Raw genomic sequence first — 23,601 nt, forward strand, 5'->3', positions numbered from 1 at the left:
GCGCCCACAAACGGCAAGAAGGAACCTGCATTGCCAAAGGACGCGAGTTATGAACGTCAAATATCAGTGCGTGTAAAGCACCAATAGAAAACCTTGGCGATATGTTTACAAAGATTCGTCTGACGAGCGTTTTCAGGATGCCGTGCGCTAACAACAGAAGAATGATTTCAGTTGGAATGATCGTGGGCCTGTGAGAAAAAAAGTAATTGAATACTACTCTGGGAGAGTTCCCTTTTATTTTGTGTAAATTATACTTAACTTTTCAAGTGGAGAAGGTGCCGGATCTTTCGGCTAAAAAACTTAATCATAACTAAAAGTATGGTTTTGATTCAAACGGGGATTTTTCAACTTGCCAGGGCAACTGAGCTACCCATTGCATTGATTGGCGTCGAACTTTAGGCTCAAGGACTTGGTGTCGTATAAAGGAGTTTGAATTTATTTTCTTCAACGAAGCTGCGAAAAAAAAGGGGGAGTTCCTGACTTCATACAAAGTAGACGTAAGGAAATTTAATTTATTACGAAAGTCCAAATCGACCTGAAAATAGTGAATAATAAGAGCCACATCGTCATCATCTACACTATTGAAAAACGACCATGTAAATCGCTGATTACCCAGCTTACTAACACACAGCGACAAGGAGGAAAACCTATTTAAAGTTCAAGGCTTCCTGATATTCGTAATTTGATAGGTTGTGGAATTGCTGAAATTTGTAAAGGCCGATCTCGGCTCCATTCAAGTGATCAAGGGCAATGTTCTTTATATGTTTTTTTTAATATTGGCTTTATCACTATCTATCCATCAAAGTAAAAATTGCCATCATAGAAATATAACAATCTTTGGGTACATCAAAAGTAGACTTTATGTTACCAGAGGTTCTCTCAGAATTTTCTTAAGAAATACAATGCTAGTTGACCCTGGTAAGAGTCCTAAAGTGTGACGTCACGTTGCCATGGGGCTAAAATTTCTGTTCTAAACAATCGAGCGCGTCCTACTGATAACCTATGCGTTGCTGAGGTCAAGTGTGTAATCATCGCTTGGAACGGTTCAAAGAAGCTTAGAATAAGGTTCAGTTACATTGTTATTAACGCTGTAGGTCATAGAAATCTAAAACTGAGAAACGAAGGCGATCGAAACGATTAAAATGGTGCACTGCTTTGCGCCTGATTGCAACCATCACTCGGAAAGTCACACGTGTAGCTTCTTCGGATTCCCTAGCAAGGAAAAAAAGCTGAAGGAATATAGAAGATGGATTCACCTACTGAGGTTAGTAAGAGTTTTATTTCAATACTTTTTCTGTCCAGGAGAAAAGTATGCTTACGCAATTTATTGCGGTTGTGGAGTCGCCATCTTTGTTATGAAACTGATTAAGCTTATATAAATCTTACTGATTTTTAGACTCCTTTTTCTTGTACTCCAACTTCAAAATCGGTTCCCTAGAAGCCACGAGCCAACATTTGACTCAATGACGGAAATCAGTTGTGAGAGCTTTTGGTGTGGTTGTTGATACTTAATGGTCACCCTGCAGTGTTAAAACAGGCAGATAGAGAACTGTCTTCTTAATTAGAAATTTTTATAAGATAGAAGCTGCAAGATAAAAATCCTCCGCTAATAGCACAGTAATCAGAAAGAATTATAAAGCTGAAATTATCCTTTTTGCTATAGGAGAGAAGACAGAGAGCCAGGAAAACATTCCAGAGTCTGTAGTTGCCATTTCAGAGAAGGAAAAAAAAGTAATGGTCCTGAGATTTTCAAGAGGAACCAAGACAAACTTTTCCCAGCAGAAGAAGCAAAGCCAAAAAAGAAAAAAATCGAATCACAACAGACCCTACAAGAAATGATAGAAGCTGCAAGGAAGAAAGAAGAACTTGAACAAGGCACCTCTGGCAGCGTGGAGAGACTTGAATCAACAAGAAAAGAAGTTATACTGGAAGCAGAGTTGGAGCAGGCAAAAAGGGAAATGATTGATCAAAGAGAAAAAAATTACTATGTGCAAAAACATTACACAGTTTCGAAAATGAGTGAGGAGGTTTTGAAGATGGAAACTGGGCTGCCAACAAAGGAAGTTTTTCAAATTGTTGTCAACTATGCAGCTAGGTTTAAACAATCCATCAATTACTTTGCTGGCTGGAGAGTGCAATCAATCAGTTTTGAAGAACAAATATTTATAACATTAATGAAAGTCAGACAGAATTACACAAATCTTCACCTTGCACAGTTATTCAATTGCAGTGTATCTACAATAGCAAATATTGTAACAACTTTCATTCATGTCTTACACTCAATTCTATTTATTGACCTCATGGCATCCATCCCATCTAGGGATAAGAACAAGCTGTGTGCCCCATCATCTTTTAGTCAGTTTGGTTCATGTAGAGTAGTGATAGATTGTACAGACATAGAGATTGCCACACCTGGGCTTATGAGCCAGCAGAATGCTACGTATTCAAATTATAGGGGAATGCATTCCTTCAAGGTTATTGTGGGTGTAGCGCCAAATGGTGTTATTACTTATGTCAGCAAACTTTATCCAGGGTCAATATCTGACAAAGCAATTGTGCAGAAATCAGGATTTTTAAATCACCTTACTGCTGGAGATATGGTCTTAGCTGACAAAGGTTTTGTTATACAGGATCTTGTACCAAATGGTGTTTCAGTAAATATACCACCTTTTTTAAACAATGGTACATTCACTGAGAGTGAAGCAAGGGCAACAGAAGTTATAGCAAAATGCAGAATTCATGTTGAGAGGGCAAATGCTAGGCTCAAAGATTTCAAGATTTTATCTTTTATTCCCTCATATTTACGTTGTCATGCAGATATAATATTTCAACTCTGTGCTTCACTTGTTAATCTGCAGTTTCCACTGATCAAAGAGGGCTGTGAAGGATATGAATTTGATTAATGAACTAATTATTTTTCATATAAGGAAAATTGAATACTTTGTAAAATACATGTTGATCTGTTTGTTTTATTCAAAAAGTAAATCTGCTATCATTGTTGAATTTATGGATGCATGTATAATTTCAGCCCAACAACAGTTCACTACAACAGAGCAGTACAGCTCAACTGTGAAACAATGAAGTGCAAAAACTGTAACTGTTTCTAAAGTTAGTTTGAGTAAACCAGGAGAGCCCTGTTGGGATTTGAAGATCTGTGTTCCTAAAGTTACTAGAGTGAACTTAAAAGTACACCTGAGCTCCCAATACCCTCCATCTGAAAAGCCTCCCTATCTCAAGAAATTCCACAACAACATGCCATCAGTGAAGACTAAACACCAAAGGGCTCCTAATGATTCCTGAAAATTATTATTTCTTAAAAAATAATTACATGCAGTAATAGATCTGGAAACCTATAATTGTCCCTCTACAACCTTTGGGAAGAGGTGTTCAAAATAAAACTGAGTAAGCTTAGAAATGTTTCCACTCCAGCCTTCATCCTTTGCTATTTTCAAAACAACTACATCTTTAGATGTCCACACAACAAAATAGCAAAGCTTCCTTTGAGCAAAATGTATCTCCCCTTGGACCTGATGCCAGTAGACATGTTCTTCCTTTAAAGCATACTGACCACTTTCAGTTTTTTTCAAGCAGAAATTGGGGGAGATATTCACTGCCTCTTCCATTGTCATATTCCTTTCGGTGTAGGGACACTTGACCTCCAAAACAGAGTCTTCATCCACAATTCCATCTGGGGAAGCACCAAGAATCCCAGAGCCATCCAGCCATAACCCAGTTTCCTGTACAGTTTTTGCAGTTAAATTGGTAAATGCCTTAATCGCTTCTGCCTCGTTGTTTACCCCCCATTGTACTGCCTTAACTCTTGATATGTCATACTCTCCAAGGAGCCGTTTGAGAAGTGAAGGGGTCACTCTTTTGGCATGCAGAACGGATCCAAAATTGCTTGCTGTAAGCTGTCCCCTCCTTGCAAGATGCCAGGTTGGGTTGTCTCGTTGGCCTACAGTTATCTGACTGACTAACAGGATATCTGCTTCTGTGAGTTTGGCTTTCCGAACCAAACAGTCCAATTGTTGCTGTGTACCTCTTGTTTGGATAAACTCCTCTGAGTAGATGATTTCCTCAATTGTTGGCACAGGCAATTTGGCTTGGGGAGCAGGCTCTGGGCACATGAGCCAGCAAAGACCAGTGAACCTCCCATATGCCTTTAAGCTTCCATATAGTGCCTGACGATCTTCTGTGTTGGGAGATCGAGTAATCGCCACATAATTCTTTGGCAGAGGGAACAGTTCTTCGACTGCCTGTAAAGACAGGGAGGTATTAGACTTCTTTTTCCTCCACTGACATTCAATATCTGTGCGGCTTAAGTTGTGAATCCCATTTATAAAAAGAGCCGCCGCGTGACTGCATTTGAATTTTCCCTTTGGACATTCACACTCCGTGGATTTTATGTTGAAGTGGTCATCCAGGTAAATCTAAGTGGTAATTAAGATAAAAGTTCAAACAAGGTGAACTCATAAATGTCTTGGTAACACTATTTCATATGAATCATAATCTGTACGATTTAAGCCTCAGCCTGGCTTTTTTGATGAGGGAAATCGACAAGATCGAAAATATATATTTCTAAATTGGGGGAGTAGATAACAAGAAGGTACTTAAAAGATATTTAAAAATATTCCTTAGGCTTCTTAATGCGATTGGTGGCTCTAAACTCACCGTGACTCGATAGACCTTTTTCTTCATACTTGCTTGAACCTCACCGCGTAAAATACCCTGATGGTAAGAAAATGACTCAATGTGTTCAGATCTGTAATGATTTTCTCCTCGTTCGATTGACTTCTTTTCTTCAGCGAAGAAAGATATCAGTGCAGCGATTGAAAGCGACGCCATTTTGGCTCTGAGCACGTTTGTTTAGAACAGAAAATTCTGCTCCCATGGTAACGTGACGTAACGGCTTTAGAACTCTATATGATTACCTTTAAACTGATGAATCGCAAATAAAGTCTTCATTCCAAAAATGTTTAAAATTGGTAATTACCCTTTTCGACGCTACGAGTTAAGTTTAATTAAGCTTTGCTACTCCTGTACTGTTGGATTAACTCTTCCAATACTGCCATCGCTTGAGACGGTGTTATTAACTGTGCGCACAGTCGACAATTGAAGATTCACTGAGACCGACCTGAGCCGCCTTAGAAATGCACAGCACGTTAGGATACTCTTAAAAGCCTTCCGAAAATTTTTTAACCTCCACGCATATACGAATGGATTCACACCAGAGTTTGCCATCACAAGAACAAACTGGATGTCTCTTACCCAGTGAATAAACTCACAGCCGCAAGTATAGCAAAAGTTAACGATGTAGATACATACACACGAAGGCACGTAGCACGCTAAAAATAACAAAAGGACAATCAACAGCGTCTTTGTAATCTTCTTTTCTCTTTTCGTGGCTTGTTTCATGACGACGTTCTCCTCTGTACTGTCGTGTAAATTGTCCCAGTGACGGACTTGATGTCGCAAATACTTGAAAATCTTCACGAACGTGAAAATTAACACCGCGAAAGTAACCGCAACAGCAGTGCTTGCAAAGACAAACCGGAACCTGTTGTAGCCCACGGTGAAATAGATTAAGGACAGGAGGATCGAAGTGATCCAAACCAAACACGAGATAAACAAAGCTCTTGTTGGGTTCAATTTGCTTCGGTAATGCAAAGGATATGTGATAGCAACGTATCGGTCTAACGCCAAGGTTGCTAGGCTGAGCAGAGAGGCAGAACAGGAAATGAAGTAGCATACATGCATCCACCGCCGGAATCCTTGCAAATTCTCCACACGTTTTAGCCCTTCGGAGACTAGGTAGATGGTACCCATTGGTGCGGTTACAAGCCCAACAATTAGATCTGCCAGTCCCAGATTGGCAACGAAGAAGCTGAATGGCGAACGAAGGTCTCTGTTGGAATCAAGGAGAACGGCAACGACTGTTAGATTTTTCCTAATTTTGGTTTCCCTGTTCTACGTAGAAGTTAGTGTCACGAGACCTGTTTTTCATATTTGGTATTGTACACGAGGTTTTCTGTTCAGATTAAATATAGTTCTTCCGCCATCTTGATCTAGTTACTGTGTTCCTGGCCTTTATTCGGAATACACAACAACTGGCGACGAGGATGGGATCCCTTTGATCAAGCACAAGCGGTTAACAGGAGTGGGTCGTACAAATCACGTTCAAAAAGGGACAGAGACGACGAAAATAAAATTATGCCGGACGAAGCACCGAGCGCTAACACGAGTCAAGCCATCGGCAAAGTGACAAAGTTTGTGGTGGGAGCGGATTGGGAGTCCTACACCGAACAACTGGATTTTTACTTTCTTGCAAATGGGATCAAGGAACCTAAAACAATGAAGGCCGTACTTTTGACGAACCTTCCGGTGGAGACTTACCTATTGGCGAAGGATTTAGTGGCCCCCACGCAACTGAAAGATGACGCCATTACCTATGAGATCATCGTGGAGCGAATGCGGGAACAACTGAAACCTGAAAGATCAGCGCTGGTTGCGAGGTATGAGTTCGACAACCGAGCCAGGAATTCTGGTGAGTCAGTTAGTCATTATGTAGCCACGCTGAAGCACTTGGCCACAGAATGTAAGTTTGGAGAGGCCATGCGAACCGAGCGCCTTCGTGACCGATTAGTTTCAGGTATCCGCGACTCGAAGATGATTACGGAATTGTTGAAAGTAAAACTCGCCGACCTTTCATTTGATCTCGCGGTTCAAAAGTGTTTGGCCATTGAGCAGGCTAATAAAGATGTTCAGGTGCTTCAGGGAGAACAAGGGCCAGGCACCCCAATCAATAAACTTGACACTGTCAAAACTGGGGAAGAACAAGCCATATCCAAGCCACCACCTAGGGCCGAGGGTCCCCGAGGTAAGGACAGTAAGAAGTCTAAACCTTGTTACCGCTGTTCAGGGTCACATAACTCACAAAAGTGTCCCTTCATGAAAGAACGCTGTTTTCATTGTGGCATCATTGGACATACACAGAGAGCATGTAGGAAGAGACAGGCCACCTCACAGATGACTGAGGCTGGAATCAATGTCATGGAGGGTGATGATTCCGAAGAAAGTGATGGAGAATTTGGGAACCTGTACCATGTCTCAGACATTAAAAACACAAAGCCCATTTCACTCAAGATCTACCTTGAAGGCCGCCCTGTGACTATGGAGCTGGATACAGGTTCAGTGGTGTCAGTCATGAGTGAGAGGGTGTATTTGGATTACCTCCGCCACATTCCTTTAAAGGACACCTCCTTGAAGTTGCGCACATACACCGGAGAGTCAGTGAAGCCTATGGGGTTTTGCCATGTGACTGTGCAGTATCAGGGACAGTCAAAGAAACTTCCCATATATGTAGTGAAGAATGAGGGACCCACCCTTTTTGGCAGAGAATGGCTGGAATCTATCCATCTGGACTGGCCCTTACTTCGTCTGGAAACATTCGACACCATTCCAGCCCTGGAAGATGTCCTGAGTAAGCATGGAGATGTTTTCTCTGAAGGTTTGGGCAAAATGAAGAATATCCAAGCACGGATCCAAGTTAAAGAGGATGCCCGGCCTCGATTCTGGAAAGCCCGCCCAGTAGCGCTGGCTCGTAAACCAGCAGTGGACGAAGCATTGAGAGAGCTGGAAGCTGAAGGAGTCATAAAGAAGGTAGCTACTAGTGAGTGGGCTGCTCCAATTGTGACACCTGTGAAGAAGGATGGCAGTGTAAGAGTGTGTGGTGACTTCAAAGTGACCATCAATTCACAGCTGGAGGTAGACGAGTACCCACTTCCCCGCATTGATGATATTTACGCCAGCCTAGGTGGGGGAACGTTGTTCAGCGTCATTGACCTTCGTCAGGCTTACTTACAAATGGAGGTTGAGGAGCACTCCAGGCCTTTCCTCACCATTAACACAACCCGTGGTTTGTTCCAGTACCAGCGCCTTCCTTATGGTGTAGCTTCGGCGCCAGCCATCTGGCAGCGAGCTATGGATCAGATCCTGCAAGGACTACCAGGGGTCTTCTGTTACCTGGATGATATCATTATAACCGGCCATACCATAGAGGAACACCTGGAGCGGTTAGTCGCAGTATTGAAGAGGTTGGAAGAGTATGGTTTGAAAGCCAACCGAGAAAAGTGTAAATTCCTTAGAAGTTTTGTGGAGTACCTAGGACACGTCATCTCTGCAGAAGGACTGCACCAATCCCCAAAGAAAGTAAAGGCTATCACTGAGATGCCGAAACCTCAGGATGTTACTCAACTGCGTGCTTTTCTTGGCATGGTCCAGTATTACGCCAAATTCTTGCCCGATCTGGCCACTCATCTTGCTCCACTTCATCGGCTGTTACAGAAAGATGTGACGTGGTGGTGGGGAGCTGCGGAACAAACTAGTTTTCTTGTGGTGAAAGAAATGTTGCTACAGGATAGGGTTCTGATGCGCTATGACCCTGACTCACCACTAGTTCTTGCCACAGACAGCTCCTCGTATGGTCTCGGAGCGGTCTTGTCACACCGTACTGCTGAGGGAGTAGAGCGTCCTATCGCTTATGCGTCCCGGTCCCTGTCCGAAACAGAGAAGAAGTTCTCACAAATCGAGAAAGAAGCATTATCTTTGGTCTGGGGTGTGAAGAAGTTCCAAATGTACCTGGAGGGTCGCCACTTCACCTTGGTCACCGACCATCAGCCTTTGAAGTACATAATGGACCCCGGGAAGGCTGTGCCAGTCACAGCAGCAGCGAGGATTCAACGTTGGTGTCTCTTCCTAGGAGCTTTTTCATACAATATCGAGTTCCGAGGTACCAAGCAACATGCCAATTGTGATGGTTTATCCCGCCTACCTCAATCATCAGCGCCCGCTGACAAGCCCGATGAAGTTGAAATATTCCATACCACCGTTGTCGAGGCCCTCCCCGTTACAGAGCACGACTTGAGAATGCAGACCCGTAGGGATCCAGTACTTTCCCGTGTTCTGGAGCTTGTGCAGTCAGGATGGCAAGGGACCGAACTTCACCCAGAGCTCATCCACTATGCCCATCGCGGTAACGAAATCACGATTCATCATGGAGTTCTAATGTGGGGTAGTAGAGTAGTCGTCCCAGCCAAACTGAGAGAGAGAGTTTTAGAAACGCTTCACGAGGGTCACATTGGTATGGTCAAGATGAAGGGTTTGTCCCGGGGTTTTGTTTGGTGGCCAAACATTGACAAGGACATAGAAGGGGCCGTCCGAAACTGTGAGGGATGTCAAGAGTTGGCAAATAATCCAGCCCGTGCACCCCTGCATCGATGGGAGTACCCTTCCCTTCCCTGGCAAAGACTGCATATTGACTTTGCCGGACCAGTCGAGGGAAAGATGCTCATGGTGGTGATCGATGCCCACAGCAAGTGGCCGGAGATTTTCGTGATGGAGATCACCACTGCTGAAGAAACCGTTAGCACGCTGCGCTCTCTGTTTGCCCGCATGGGACTCCCTGACCAGATGGTGTCAGATAATGGTCCACAGTTCACGTCCGAAACCTTTAGGAAATTTACAACTGCGAACGGTATAAAGCATGTCACTGGTGCACCTTACCATCCATCAACCAATGGTCAGGCGGAAAGATTAGTACAGAGTTTCAAGAAAGGAGTTAAGGCTGACAAGTCCAGTAGAACCCTGCAACACAAGCTTGATAGGTTCCTGTTAGCTTATCGATCAGCGCCACACGCCACTACTGAGCTTAGCCCTGCACAGCTTCTCCTGGGTCGGAATGTTAAGACAAGGTTGGATCTGATTAAGCCGGATGTTTCAAGAAAAGTCAACAAGAAGTTGCTCCAGCCCAATGACCGCACTTTAAAGTCTTTTGACCAAAACCAGAACGTATGGGTCCGCAACTACCGCAGAGGTCCAAAATGGGTGCGTGGCACCGTCATTGAACAAACGGGTCCAGTCCTGTACAAAGTCAAGGTAAACGACCAAACCTGGAAACGTCATGTCGAGCAGCTACGGGATAGCAACCTTTGCCCACCTGACGCGGAAACGATGGACGATTGTGCTGTTCCGGAGGAGGTCGAACATGACACACCGCCTGTAGCTACGGAGACTGAGTGGAAGGATGCTCCACCTTTGGCTGTGACGCCTATTGGGGAGTTTTCCCCTCCAGAACCACAAGGTCATCAACTAGATCCGAAACCTGAATCGATTACCACCCGTGCCGGTCGTTTGGTTAAACCACCTCCTAAGTTGAAGGACTATGTTTGCGGCTAGAGGGAACTGTGGTGTTTCTTTCTGTGGTCACAGTACCAACATGTTATCTAAGATACTTTGAAATTTGTTTCTTGGATTTTGTTTTATTCTTTCTTTTCATTAGTGTACTATTGAGTCTTAAAAGGGAGGAAATTGTTAGATTTTTCCTAATTTTGGTTTCCCTGTTCTACGTAGAAGTTAGTGTCACGAGACCTGTTTTCCATATTTGGTATTGTACACGAGGTTTTCTGTTCAGATTAAATATAGTTCTTCCGCCATCTTGATCTAGTTACTGTGTTCCTGGCCTTTATTCGGAATACACAACAACGACCACTAAAAAGTTGCCCACAATGGCGACAATTGATGATAATATTGTCGTCGAAGCCGACGTGAACGACAAATAAGTTGGAGCTGAGATATTATTGCATGGGTACAAACCCAAAAGGGACATTCTATGGAGATGAACGGCTGTGTTATGATTCAACAACAAACAGAAAGAGTACTAAAGTTGCTTATTTCAGCATGGGGTTGATTTCAATACAAAACAACACGAATATTCATCTTTGTAGACGCTATGAGATATTACATGTCTGACCAAAAGATAATTGGAATGGAAACGAACTTCCCGTCACGCAACATTAATTATTAGCCGTGTCACGAAGATTCTGTGAATAGAATTCATGAGAACTACTGAAAACCACCATCGGCACTATCGATTTTCATAACGGAAGATATCAAACATAGTAAATTTGATATGCAAGGAATTTCAAATAGCCATTCAAGCACCAATGTCGCAAGAACTATCCTTAGTTTCGAAACAGCATCATGCTTCAACCAACCGATTTCCACCTTTTCCGTTTCAAATTTGGCACGTTATCGCCGTAAAATTATTTGCACTATTAACAAGGATATTGAGAGAGTACTCGGCATGTTGCTTATTAATGAAACTCAAACGAACCATTTCAAATCCAGGGACATCTAATTTTCCAGCTGCTTATACAAATTCTGACTGAAAAATTAGTTGATTGTTGATCACATTAAGCCGCTTGGAACTAATTTTAGAACTGTACTTCTACATAAAAAGCTTTACTGATCTCCAGTACCAAACCGTTAAATAGAATAGTAATGTAAATCTATTAAATCAGGCTATTTAGTTCACGTCGTGAATGTGAGAATTTTAAATAACTTCTTTCAAGACGATGACATCGCCCCTCAGTAGGAACATTTTCATATTTGAATTAAGAACACGCAAGGCATAGATAGGGATTCAGTTTCTCTGTAGATCTGGGACATTAACAATCCACAAGAGAGAAAAACTCTCAGGGGCGTAGCCAGGAAGAGGGGGGCTTACTGTTTTAAACAGAGAGTACCTACCGGATTTTCACGTCGACCTCCATGCCATGTTTTCCTTAATGTGACAAAGAAAGGCTTACAATGGGGGGTCAAGGGAAACCCTGGTTTCCCCCCCTTCCCTTGCTACGCCCTTGACTCTTCAACTATCAGAGATAACGATACATTTTTTTTCGGACAGAATTTTCGGATAAATGTCAATGTCTGCGTAACAGGGCGCCTACCCCTCCTCTTACTCAACATTAACCCTTAATTCTTATCAGTTGACTGTTATTGGTTTAAGGGGGGGGGGGTAAGGGCACAGTTACTCAGAGACTGATATTGATCTCAATTTTCATTGCACTTTGGTGTTTTTAAATTGAACATTTTTCCTCTGTCGCTAACAAAGCCATAACTGTCATAGCATGCTACGTTTTAATTTTCAAACAGAGTGATTTTCCGGAACGGTGTGAAGTATCTGAAGAATAGACTCTCCTCATTTAAAAGTTACATGGAATTCCTCTATGAATTACAAGTAAAAAAGTCTCAACCAAGACACCGGACAGACATGAATCCCTCCTCAAACACTAAAACGTCTCTAATTTGTCGTTTTGTTAACATCTATCGATTCAACTTAGACGTCATCTCAAACTGGGCTTCATCGTGTGCTTGAAACAAAATCTTCTTTTCGTCGACCCAAGAGAAACGTGTTAAAAGTGTCTATTAACAACACGAAACCAAGCTTTACATTAGCGTTAGGTTATTTTTGCTCCTCACTCAACCTAACGTAACAATCTGAGCAACTTACGGGGCGACAATGGGTAACTTGCAAGTCAGTCAAACTCTTACTTTGTCTACTTTCTGCCTCCGGGAGCGAAACTCTCTCCGACTGGAGCCGCTAAGATGCTCAGTTAAGACTTAGCGCCGTCCCTCAACAAGGTTTTCTCTCGCAGTTTCCTGAACAAGCCCCATTACGGAAAACAGCCCCTTCAATACCCGACACGACAACAGCGGTTGCGAATCACCGGGTGGTAGAATTGGACCGACGTCTGAGACATACACGTACGGTAATCTCAGTACACAGAAACTTCCTGGGGGAATAGTGACTCCCGCATTAACACCAGGGTAAAACACAGGACATGGCGGAAGGGAAGGTTGAACCCGCGGGTTAAGGGTCACGAGTATAGGTGAATCGGGTGTGACGATAAAGACGCGCATCATTTGAGCCATGAGAGGTTTTGACGAGCGACAGGGGCATGGGAAGTAAAGAGGCATGTCTGACGTCACCAGTTTCTGGGCTGTTTCCTTGACGTGACCGGAACTGGTCGCTTTCACCATCTTGTCCGGGCCTGAGCAGATAAACCTTGAGAATTACAATGAGAATGTCAAACATTTATTGTTGAGAACGAAGAAGTGATTTTTAATTCCAATACTCTAGGAGACGTGAATTTCACTGAAAATGTCCCAACACGTTATGTAGGTACGGTAAAATTGAAAAGAATATTATTGGAATCAAAATGACTTTCCGTTATGCTTTATCCCTGATTATCAACGATTTAGTTTTATGAAATGAAATTTTAATTGATTGAAAGCGTTTAGTCTTACAACAATTTACCTTAGGAATTAATGAAAATAAAACATGAGTCACAGACACACATCAAGAAAATGTGCAAGGGTCAGCGTACAATAATTCTGCCACAATGAACCAGTGAAAAAATCTTCAGCAAATAAATGTCTTCTGGGATACACTTTTGACAGTCGCAATTTAACAAGTGCAAACGCCATTTCGAAACAGTTTTACGTTACTCACCTATGTCCCCTTGGGCACTCATATTCCTGTCCTATATAGGCCCTCACTGTCGGTAGCGCCCCTTCACGGGCGGCTCTACCCCGCTGCCGAGAGGCCCCAGACGCACCTTTCCCTGTTACTGCACTCGATATCAAAGGAAGCGTATTTGCTTTATAATCTGAACATTGTCGACGTGCATAAGTCAGAGCCTGGTGCAGAGGAAGTGACGAAACATTACTTCCGGCAGAAGGGAGTTCATTCAGCGTAGGCCAAGCTTCTTCGGTCATTTGCTTAGACCCCAAGTGCTTGCCCTTTCCATCAAACTGGCTCGTTAAATCTGATTGGCTTTCATTCAGCAAAGGAATGTCCCAAGCCAACAGATAATTGCTGTTCGGGAAAAATCCCGGTTGGTCCAGACCTTTCGCGGGATTGTAGGCGCTTGCGCTTCCCAGACGACAAAGCGACCAGGAAGGAAAGCGGGGTAGAATACCAGGAGGCGAATCACTGTTCAACATGGTTTCCAGATAGATCTGTTCCATTTCATCACGCGATGAGAATCTTTCAAAAGAGTGCACGCCGGGAACGTGCTCCCCTACGGCGGAGAGGACATCTTGGGAATCTCCCATGCTTATTTCTCCCGGAATTCCCACGGATACAACACTCTTGAACTCGGATGGCATACTCCTAAACTCAGACCCCTCATGACTCATCATCTCCAGCGTAGATTGGTACCCACTCGCCCCGTAGGTAGAACTGACACTGTGCCCAAGGCTTCCCAAATTGTCTGTCCTCGCAGCAACGCCCGAGTTTGGAATGGGAATGGATCCAGTTGTCGGGGCAACTTGTACCGCGGGCGTCTCACTGTTGGACGTCTCGTCACCCACGTGCCCCTCACCACCAACTTCCCCGGATTTGACTTCTTCTCCCTTAAAACTGACTATCTCTGATGGCATTTCCAGGAGGGGGGCTTCATCTGATATTTCCGTAGAGGTTTTGTGGGAGTTTTTTGAAGAAAGAGCGATTGGATGAAATGGAAAGAACAGATGAACCAGCGAAAAACAGCACTTTGACTCGAGAATTTTGAAGAAGTCCATGTTAGCTGTCTAGGGAGAATAGATCAAAACAAACTCATTTTCTTCAAAACGAGCAACTTTTGTAGATTGGTAAGAGTAAAACTGCCTGGTTAAAGCGCACTTTAAGCGCTAAAGCTCCGTAGAAAGGCTGTCATTGAACGGAAGCAGTTTGAGGGTATTGAAAAGTAGCAGTTCCTCGTAAAATTTGATTACACCAAGACCTGTTTTCGAGCACGAGTTCGCTGATGAGCCGGAGACCCAGTCAATATCTTAATCCTGGGTTACACGTAGCTGCTATCGAGAATGTTTATGTTGTTATGGTAGTTAAGCAGGGATTATAACTGATCCTGCTTTGAACCACTAAGCTCTGACGTTCACCGGATAACATTACGTAAATCGTCATTCTCATCCGAAGGAGGATCTACGGTTAAAACTAAACATACATGTAATGAAAAGATATTCAATTTTGTTTAGGGAAAGGTCAATTTGAAGGGGGAAATTCCTATTCGATCTAATCTATTTTTTAAAAGAAATTTATTATATATATCAATCGAATTCAAGGAAATATAGGCATTTCACATCCATTTTGATTATTGTTTTCATCTAAAAAAAAAAAAGAAATGTTTTTGTAAAATTATGCAGTAAAAATATCTACCTTGAGATCAAAAGGATCTTCTCTGTGATCCTGTATCCTTCCACAGTTGCAGGCACTGACGCTGGTGATACGACTTGAGTGAGGCTTACATGGATTAACCCCAAGCTCCTTGGATTCCTCGGAGACTGGATCGGAGGGCATCTCGCCTTCTGCAGGGACACGGTGGTACTACAGAGAAAATGCAGGAAACTATGATCAGTGCATTTGTAGTTAGATGAGCATTGTACAATTGAGAGATTGTTCGCATCCAGATGAGCGGTATACATGTAGTCTTATAGCGAGAATAACTCCCACGAATTGCGCATAAATCTTGATTTTCCAAGCCATCGCGCGTCATCATGTGTTTCATGCCGTGCAATGCTTTATATGACCAAAGGACTACAAGGAGGTGATATCTAGAATGGTTTTTACGACCTTTGAAAACCAATCATCAAAATCCTTACCGGATAAACACAGTGACGTCCAGTTAAGCTACGCTCCTCACAAAGCTGTCTTCCGTTCATCCATACCTACATTTAACGAAAAATTGAACAAGAGACTTATTTCATAGATATATGTATTCATTTGGAGAGTGTCGTGTACACCGTAAAGGAAAATACAAAAGAAAATACGGTACCAAAAAAGTGAACGAAAATACACGAAAAGTGCAAAAGGAAATCGGTAATTGCCTCAGTATCTGACTGATTAAAAAATTACATGACGGGAAATAAAAGGTCGTTGACAAACGGTACCTTGTTACACTCATCCTGAAACTGAGCTGCGTAGTGTTCAAATGCAGGTCCGCGAGCGTGCAAAGAAAACACCCGAAGTGCTTGAGACAGCTAAAATACAGAGAGACGAAACCAAACTGTGTTCAAAATTCGTTACCATGGCACAAGCAAAGATAAAATTACAACAAATTAACAAAAAAACAAAACCGACTGTAACAAAAGATCAAACATATTTGGATACCTGGTTTAAGTGAACATTCTGGGTGTAATGTGAGGGAAGATTTTCTAAGTAAGCACTTCTTGCTACAGGTATCGCCTTCCGACAGCGCCTACATGAAAAAAACAACAACAACAACAAAAACAAACAAACAAACAAAATTGAATTATTCACCTGCTCATTAAACCCTCTGTATCTTCTCTCAACTAACAAATGACCATTAATACGATTCCCTTCGCTGAGCTTCATGTACCTCACATCCGTGGGAAGACATTTTAGAATGACCTTTAAGGGCCATCCTCGTAAAGAGAGTTTTTGCCTGAAAAACGTATCTGACGTTGCTTTATAGAACCTTACTCTATAAAAACCTGGACAAAACACAGCAGTACTTACGCCTCAGAGAATTTCATGTCGAGATCTAGATTAGATGCCATGGCGGTGAGAGGAGCTATCAAGTCATTCTTTGGAGTCAAGAAGAACTCATATAGAGCAAGCGATACACGCGCCCATAAACGGCAAGAAGGAACCTGCATTGCCAAAGAACACGAGTTATGAACGTCAAATATCAGCGCATGTAAAGCACCAACAGAAAACCTTTGGGATATGTTTACAAAGATTAGAAGAATTTAGAAAAAAGAGTTTATTGGGCTGGAAAAAACATTGCAGAAGCTTAAGGAAATACACTACGAAGATGGAATTTACATACAGTTGTATCTAGCTGACACCCTTTTGCTTTCTCTTCCTTCATTATCTTTCGCCTTAAGCTAATCGTGTACACCGAAGACCACATGGCCATATGTTCTCTAGTGCGCCTAAAGTACCACTATTTATCTTTAGAAATGATCAAATTTCATGTTTTTTCACAACCATTACACAGTACTCTGCTGACATTTCCAAATCGAGAAGTTGGTTTATGCACGTGACCTTTCAGTCAAAGTATTTCGGTCGAGCCTTCACGTTCGTAAAGCTCATTCTCAGTCATTTCCATGACTTTCAGGACCCCCACTACTACATGCACTGTAAAATTATATTACTTCCAGAGCTGAAAAATGTCGTTGTAATAGAGTAAGACCTAAACATGCGTTCTTCCGCATCTTACTCTAAAGTTATATCACTTCCAGACCTGGAAAATAATAGTGAAATTTTTAAATACTGTACCTCTACATGCGTTCCTCTGCGTCCCTCAGCCACTCCATCTCGACCACCATCTCCGGTCATTAAGAGATCAATCTGCTGTTTCAGGTAGTCTCGGAACAACACGTCATCCGTGGAACGTGCTTCGCTGTTCCCTCCGGACTCTGAGAATTCTCTCTTAAGGAATTTGCTATTCTTCAGAAGAGGACTCTTCTCCACTGCGGGAACAGTTACGAACAATTATAAAAAAACTATTTATTACGTAGGGAATTAAAACCATCAAGAAATTGAAGGAGAGACGCTTAACTTTAATTTCGGCTACCAGATAAACAGAGGGTTCATGCTCATCTGCCGTCTTAGATTACAGTATCGCAATAACGCTTGAAAATGCCTGTAACAAGTGTTCACGCATCCGAACAGAAGAGTGCTTGTTTTGTTTTTGCCAGTTTTATTTTTGTTTTGGTTTAGTTTTTTTTTGTTATCACTGAGGGCAAAAGTTCCGAACGAGATGGAATTGAGGAAATACTCCCTGGGAGTTTCAATAACTTTCTCCATAAGCAGCCGCTGATGCTGCAATAGGCGGCTGTCATAAGGGGAAACACAAACACGGGTGCGTACTCGTAGGCTAAACAGACGGCAGTGAAAGGTTTTACAGGCGGCGGTAGTTTTGAAACCCCTGGACTCCGTACTCATGTTATTCCTTCGCAAAGGTGCATGCATACGTGATCGTTCGATGTCAAGGAGAGAAACCTACAAGAAGTAATGTGCCTGAGCGGCTACGCAGAGTTAACAAACTATCGGGGCCTTTCCTATTTTTTACACGTTCTTATAGACAAAAAAAAAAAAAAAGAAGCGTGCTTCACTAGAGTAAGTAATGTTTACTTTACCCCATTTAGTGTTGATAGCCGGTTTAGCCAAAGTATTTAGGAGAACTGCAACAGGGTCGAAGTTGGTTGAACATGGCTGCATGTGAACAAAGGCGTGACTTGAGTTTACAGTGAACAGGGAACTGGAACTGTAGATTTAGAGCAACATTTTCACATTAATGCAAAAAACGAACAAGCCAAAAATCAAAACGAAACAGAGGAGGCACATCAATGTCACTATTTGGGCATCTTAAAAAAACTATAATTTGTAATCAGTAAAATTTATAGGACATCCAATGGTTAAGGAACCAAAAATTGTCCCTTTTTCACATTGGGAATAGGTTTATTTCTATAATTATTTAAGAAAGCTGTTACTCAATTCCAAGAAAGGATAAACAATGATACGTCACTACCCTCATTTGTAAGAAAATGGCAATTTACCCTCTGGTGAGCTCCAACCATTTAAAAAAGGGCACCATTATTCATGCCTGTGCACTTAAGTTACAAGTGAAATTATGTGCAGCTAAGGATCTGCAAAGAAGTACTATGGAATTTACATTCAGCTACTGCAGAAGGGGTTAATAATACTACAGCTAAAAGCAGGCATTTAGAGTTAATCATGCCTGCAAACAGATATTAATACCTGCAAAAATATGCATTCTGTTTTTTTAAGTGTAATTGCACATTAGTTATACACCCCACCTAAGACTTCCAAGGAGCCTGGCCTTTCTCATTATGCTGTACAGCTGATCCTCTACAGCATGCTGAAGTTTCTTTTGTGGAGTGATGCTCTAAAATAAATGCAAAAACCTTCAATTTAAACCGACATAAATTCTGAAAATAAAGGAATCAGACTATTAAATGCCTAGTGTTATGACTGGAAGCTTGACCAAGGTCTTAAACACCCTTACATTTGTTGTTGTTGTTGTTGTTGTTTTTTTTTTTTTCAACTTACTTGTTGTTTTCCCTTAGTCTTGCTGGCATAAGTATCTTGGCTTTTCCCTGACTGCATTTGAAACATACAATATTTCAGCATACTCATACTCAGTCGACACTGTACTCTTATGATTAGTAAGTTAAAGCACAGTAAATATTGACAATTATGGAGGAACATGTGATGGCACCTTTTCATATCAATTGCTCTGAGCATGAACCCAACTTGCATTTTGCAAGTTGTGTTTTTATAATTAACTGAATTATACACACATTTTGATTGGTTCTTACTCATGATCTACATGTATTGTAGGAGAGACATATGGATGATATCATCATTAAGAACACTTTGCTTTGATTAAATTTCATGTTGACAAAAACTTACCACTTGTGAAGGATCCATGAAAGGAACCCGCTGAAATAGTGAAAAAGTCTTCGGTTAATATTCAGACATTCACCTGGTATTTATAACTTCTCATGAAAAAGAACAAAATTAATATGCTTTTGTGAAATTCACCCTTTACTAGTCAATTGGAGGTTCACACAACCAAATCTGTGAAATACTCATGAGTTGATCTTTTACTTAAAAAAAAATTGGCAAAGCATTAACACTATTGTATGAAAAATGTTCAAGTCATTTACACACCTAAATACTTACTACTGGGTTCTGTCTTGCAGAGCATGAAATTGCGCCTAATACAGGCACCAATGCGACTAAATTTTTCACTTTGGCGACCAAATCCTGAAAATTAGTCGCCAAATTGGCGACTAGAATGTTTCATCATAACCTTACCAAGAGATATAGTGAATTAAAAAGATTTGCAAAGATAAATCCGCGGCAAACTTCCTGGTTAAGTTTGTTTCCAAAACACAGCATATGCATCTCGATTGATAACTAGATGCCATCTTGGATTTAGGTGAGCTTAAACATTGCATATCATCCATCCTAGTGTCCCCTTTGTAGCACGTTAAAGATCTTTTCCCTAACTTAATTTCTAGAACGATGACAGCATAAAAAAAAGATTTTGTTTGTTTTTCAAAATGGCGACCAACTTTTTTTGAATTAGCTACCACTTTGATGAATTTAGGAGCCAAGTGGCTATCAGAAAAAATAATTAATTTCACGCCCTGTCTTGTAAACCAAATCACTCATACAGATGAGGAAAGAAATAAAAGATAAACTGACCTGTTTCATTGAACACACCAGTCTGGGAATACAAGGCCGTCCAGTCTGCCTCCAAATGTCAGGAATACCATCCACACCAGATAACAGCTGGGATATCTGAGGCAGTAACTGGTGTCTATAATAAGTTATAAATTAAAGCACAAAATGATTTGAGAGGTTACATGAAAAATATATTACAGTGTTTTTTCTTCATTTTTGTAAAATTCTTTTAGGTGAATGAGTGTTTGTGTGTGACCTTTGATTTAGAAACAAAACTATTTGAAAAGTTTCTTTTCCCATTGATCTCAAGTGAATTTATTTTCAAGAAATGACTGATAGAGATATTTATAACCTCCTTCCTCCTGCACAATCATGTAACTGCATTTTACATGTATGTACAGTATCTCTCCATTTATTAGAAAGTAATAAAAATTTTTATCTTTATCTGCAATGGAATTAGCAAAGCAATGAAACATTTATTCACAAGGGAAATGAGCATCTATATGGAGGATTACATAGCCCAGATCCACAAAACAGTTTTGAAACCATACTTGTCTTCTAAAACAAATTAAAGCCTTTTGCAAAAAGATAGTAACTAAAAAACTTGGAGCTCTTTCAAACAATGGCAAAAAATTTAGGGTTCATTTTATGTTCAAAAGTTCTCCATCCTCTGAATTCTGTCAATTTTACCTAATAAGAATTTAGTTAATCTGTAATTACCTTGTTGAAGCTAATGTGCGAAAGAGCCTGATGTAATTCAGATCAAAAGTCTGTGAGGGATGCAGAAGCTGTAAAAGTTGAACAGAGAATTTTTAACTTGAAATTATATCAAACATTTCAAAAAATAACTGACAATTATTCAACCAATCAAAGTGGATAACTTGACCAGGTAGTTATTGGTTTGAAAAATTGATGGCCAAATAATTCATTTAAGTAGAACAAGCACTTACAGTTGCACACAATTATTAAAAAAATGTTGATGAACTTTGAAACTTTGAAACTTTGAAAATGTGGTTCAGTCATATAGATTTGTTCTTTTAAAAATTTTTTTTGCAAGCATTCCTGAAAAGAATAAGTTAATGAACTGAAGTAACCTCAACAACAACAAAAAGAAACTATTTACTAGGTAATTACTTACAACAACAATATGAGAGACAGAGAACAGGAACAGTAATGCACAGGCATAATAAAATTCATGGGACATCCAATACTGATGAGAAGCCTAGGAAACAAAATGAACTGAGCAGTCATAACCAACTAACAAAACATTTCTCCAAGGATAAGTGAATATATACACCTTATTCAATGCTTTAATACATACAGTAATATGGGCCGATATTTTGCAAGCTGCAGACTACTTTGGCATGCACTGAGCAAAATGTTTGCTCATACTACATATTAATTGTGTTAAAACCTCACCTGAACTTTGTACTGATCCCAGTAGTGCATTTGTAACAGACAAAATAATCATAATGGCTGACAAAAAAACCTGAAGTGCTGAAAAGTTCTTTGCCTCAATGGCATATTGGGCATGTTCTGTTGCCTAATATGGTAAAATGGCATAGTAGTGGAATACATGAAGCAATTATCCCTGAGATGCAGTAGCTGTAATTATTCAATCATCAACAACACACATATATCTGCTTCCCCTGAGCAGAAGGATCAAATATACACTTAACCCTCTGAATATCAGAGCAAGGAATTAAATATCATCAATCCAAATAACCTTCCTAGTACATACAGGACATGAACATGTTTCTTTGGTGAAAAGTTATAAGAAAGCAGTCGATATGAACAGGAGAGTTCCTTGATTCAAAGCTAACACCATAGGCCAGATGTTTACAGGGCTATGCAATGTTATTTTTTATGTCCTTGTTTTTGTCATTTCTGCCACAAAATGTTGTTGTTGTTGAGGTCTTCATACTTATCATTGTTATTGTCTGCGTCATACTTGTTCTCATTAGAACTATCCATATCATCATCATCATCATCATTATTATTATTATCATCATCATTATCAACCTAGGGCTGCGCACATTCACCCCGTCCTTAAGGAGCTACACTGGTTACCTGTGGAGCAGCGAATTACCTTTAAAGTATTACTGTTAACTTTTAAAGCTCTCAATAATCTGGCGCCTCCGTATTTAAGTCATTTTATAGTCCCATATAACCTTACAAGAAATCTTAGGTCTGCTGGCAAACATTTATTAGAAGTACCGAATGTGCGCCTGAAGAGCTATGGGGACAGGGCCTTTTCGGTCGCTGCCCCAAAGCAATGGAATGATATTCCCTTAGACATTAAATTAAGTGGATCAGTTGATGTTTTTAAATCTAGATTGAAAACTTATCTTTTCCGACTCGCTTTCATTTGACTTTTTGTTTTAGTGTTATTGTTAGTTAGTTATTTTCTCTTTTGATTGTAAAGCGATATAGAGCTTTTGTATATACCGCTATACAAATAAAGTTATTATTATTATTATTATTATTATTATTAAAATTATCATCATTATTAACGTTGATGTCATTCTTATAAAGGTAGTGGTGATGTTTACCTGTACTAGCACCTGTATATGTTTCTCTAATTGAAAAATGTTGAAAATATTCTAAAACTAATACTAAATTTGAAACTGAAACTTACTGCATTCTGTGCATCTTGTGGAGCTTGTTTACAAAGTTGTAACAGTCTTGACACATCATAAACAGACACAAGGTGTAAATAGATTATTCTCTGTTCTACATCATGATAGACATTAATGTCACACTGAAAATAAGCAAAAAAGCAATTCACTAGTGCACTGGAAAAGAAAAATAGTTAGTGAAAATTAATCAGTTGAAACTAGAAGCATGAATACTACTATTACTTAAACAATGACTTAACAAAATCACCTGATGGTATTTATTAAAATGCTACAAATCCTACAGATACTTAATGTCAACACGAGCTTTGGAATCTCACAAGATACTCACTGAAAATTCATCTGTATCCTTCTTCTTGAATGTACCATCTAAAAAGTCAATCTATGAGATGCAAATGCATAGGGTTTAAGTAAAATACATATTTATAGGAGTTTTGTTGTTTTTGTTGATTTCATCCGATAATCTTTGATGTCCATTTAATGTCATTCGTGTAAAATACATAAAGAGCAGTTCCTTCAAAGAAATTAGATGAGAAGAAGGTTATATCTGAATTACTTCATTTCGAAACAAACCTTGAAAACTTCTTTCCCAATAGTTCCATTCAGATGTACAGCTTTCGACTTGTAGCCAATGTTGTCTTTTCCGAAGATCCCCACCACACAAACTTTGTCATCCACGCAACTAAACAGAAAATTGTCATCTCTAAGAACCATCGTATTTTATTTGCACCAAAAAAATATTTTAAAGCGTCTTACCTCTCCGAAGAACTGATTAAATGCTGAAAAAATTCCTCACTAGCTTTCTTGGCTCCACTGTCCGCCATTTTGTTTCTTGAGACCTTGGTAGCCTCCCTTAGCTTAGTAACCTTTCTTTTTTCTTAC

General features: G+C 40.5%; 4 protein-coding genes across 5 annotated transcripts; 1 reads left to right on the forward strand and 3 right to left on the reverse strand.

Moving 5' to 3' along the window:
* Positions 1–924: 924 nt before the first annotated feature.
* Positions 925–4,847, forward strand: LOC149041516 (uncharacterized). Its single transcript, XM_089214126.1, has 2 exons — positions 925–1,264; positions 1,664–4,847. Exons 1-2 carry the CDS (start codon positions 1,143–1,145, stop codon positions 2,901–2,903), a joined length of 1,362 nt encoding a protein of 453 aa, XP_089070252.1. The 5' UTR covers positions 925–1,142; the 3' UTR covers positions 2,904–4,847.
* Positions 2,941–4,845, reverse strand: LOC149041517 (uncharacterized). 2 transcript variants are annotated; one of them, XM_089214134.1, is made up of 2 exons: positions 4,672–4,845; positions 2,941–4,256 (listed from the first exon to the last, which is right to left on the reverse strand). In XM_089214134.1, exons 1-2 carry the CDS (start codon positions 4,843–4,845, stop codon positions 3,351–3,353), a joined length of 1,080 nt encoding a protein of 359 aa, XP_089070260.1. In that variant the 3' UTR covers positions 2,941–3,350. The 2 variants fall into 2 exon arrangements, with proteins under 2 accessions (XP_089070260.1, XP_089070259.1); XM_089214133.1 differs by having other exon boundaries at positions 2,941–4,430.
* Positions 4,848–4,926: 79 nt separating the features above from the next.
* Positions 4,927–11,734, reverse strand: LOC149041518 (adenosine receptor A3-like). Its single transcript, XM_089214149.1, has 3 exons — positions 11,587–11,734; positions 10,537–10,664; positions 4,927–5,927 (listed from the first exon to the last, which is right to left on the reverse strand). Exons 1-3 carry the CDS (start codon positions 11,607–11,609, stop codon positions 5,032–5,034), a joined length of 1,047 nt encoding a protein of 348 aa, XP_089070275.1. The 5' UTR covers positions 11,610–11,734; the 3' UTR covers positions 4,927–5,031.
* A 222-nt stretch (positions 11,735–11,956) lies between these two features.
* Positions 11,957–23,566, reverse strand: LOC113669044 (nonsense-mediated mRNA decay factor SMG8). Its single transcript, XM_089214103.1, has 19 exons — positions 23,476–23,566; positions 23,293–23,401; positions 23,051–23,101; positions 22,722–22,844; positions 21,222–21,305; positions 20,804–20,871; positions 20,105–20,219; positions 19,304–19,333; positions 18,941–18,991; positions 18,688–18,776; positions 18,007–18,134; positions 17,144–17,337; positions 16,379–16,512; positions 16,010–16,097; positions 15,790–15,879; positions 15,502–15,567; positions 15,059–15,226; positions 13,352–14,433; positions 11,957–12,904 (listed from the first exon to the last, which is right to left on the reverse strand). The coding sequence occupies exons 1-19, from the start codon at positions 23,541–23,543 to the stop codon at positions 12,460–12,462; spliced, it is 3,183 nt and encodes a 1,060-aa protein (XP_089070229.1). The 5' UTR covers positions 23,544–23,566; the 3' UTR covers positions 11,957–12,459.
* Positions 23,567–23,601: the final 35 nt, after the last annotated feature.

Source organism: Pocillopora damicornis, chromosome 8 (genome assembly GCF_964200805.1).
Source record: "Pocillopora damicornis chromosome 8, jaPocDami1.2, whole genome shotgun sequence".
Lineage (NCBI taxonomy): Eukaryota > Metazoa > Cnidaria > Anthozoa > Scleractinia > Pocilloporidae > Pocillopora > Pocillopora damicornis.

Bases quoted from the DNA above. Each gene is read 5' to 3' on its own strand.
- LOC149041516 (XM_089214126.1), top strand. From the start codon at position 1,143: ATGGTGCACTGCTTTGCGCCTGATTGCAACCATCACTCGGAAAGTCAC. The intron at 1,265-1,663 runs GTTAGTAAGAGT...TTTTTGCTATAG, and splicing joins AGATGGATTCACCTACTGAG to GAGAGAAGACAGAGAGCCAG.
- LOC149041517 (XM_089214133.1), bottom strand. From the start codon at position 4,845: ATGGCGTCGCTTTCAATCGCTGCACTGATATCTTTCTTCGCTGAAGAA. The intron at 4,431-4,671 runs GTGAGTTTAGAG...ATTACCACTTAG, and splicing joins AAAAGGTCTATCGAGTCACG to ATTTACCTGGATGACCACTT.
- LOC149041518 (XM_089214149.1), bottom strand. From the start codon at position 11,609: ATGGAGGTCGACGTGAAAATCCG. The intron at 10,665-11,586 runs GTAGGTACTCTC...TCATCTCCATAG, and splicing joins GAGGTCGACGTGAAAATCCG to AATGTCCCTTTTGGGTTTGT. The intron at 5,928-10,536 runs TTGTGTATTCCG...TAACAGTCGTTG, and splicing joins CAACTTTTTAGTGGTCGTTG to CCGTTCTCCTTGATTCCAAC.
- LOC113669044 (XM_089214103.1), bottom strand. From the start codon at position 23,543: ATGGCGGACAGTGGAGCCAAGAAAGCTAGTGAGGAATTTTTTCAGCAT. The intron at 20,220-20,803 runs GTAATTACAGAT...AACTTATTATAG, and splicing joins CGCACATTAGCTTCAACAAG to ACACCAGTTACTGCCTCAGA. The intron at 18,135-18,687 runs GTGGGGTGTATA...CTAAATCTACAG, and splicing joins AGGCTCCTTGGAAGTCTTAG to TTCCAGTTCCCTGTTCACTG.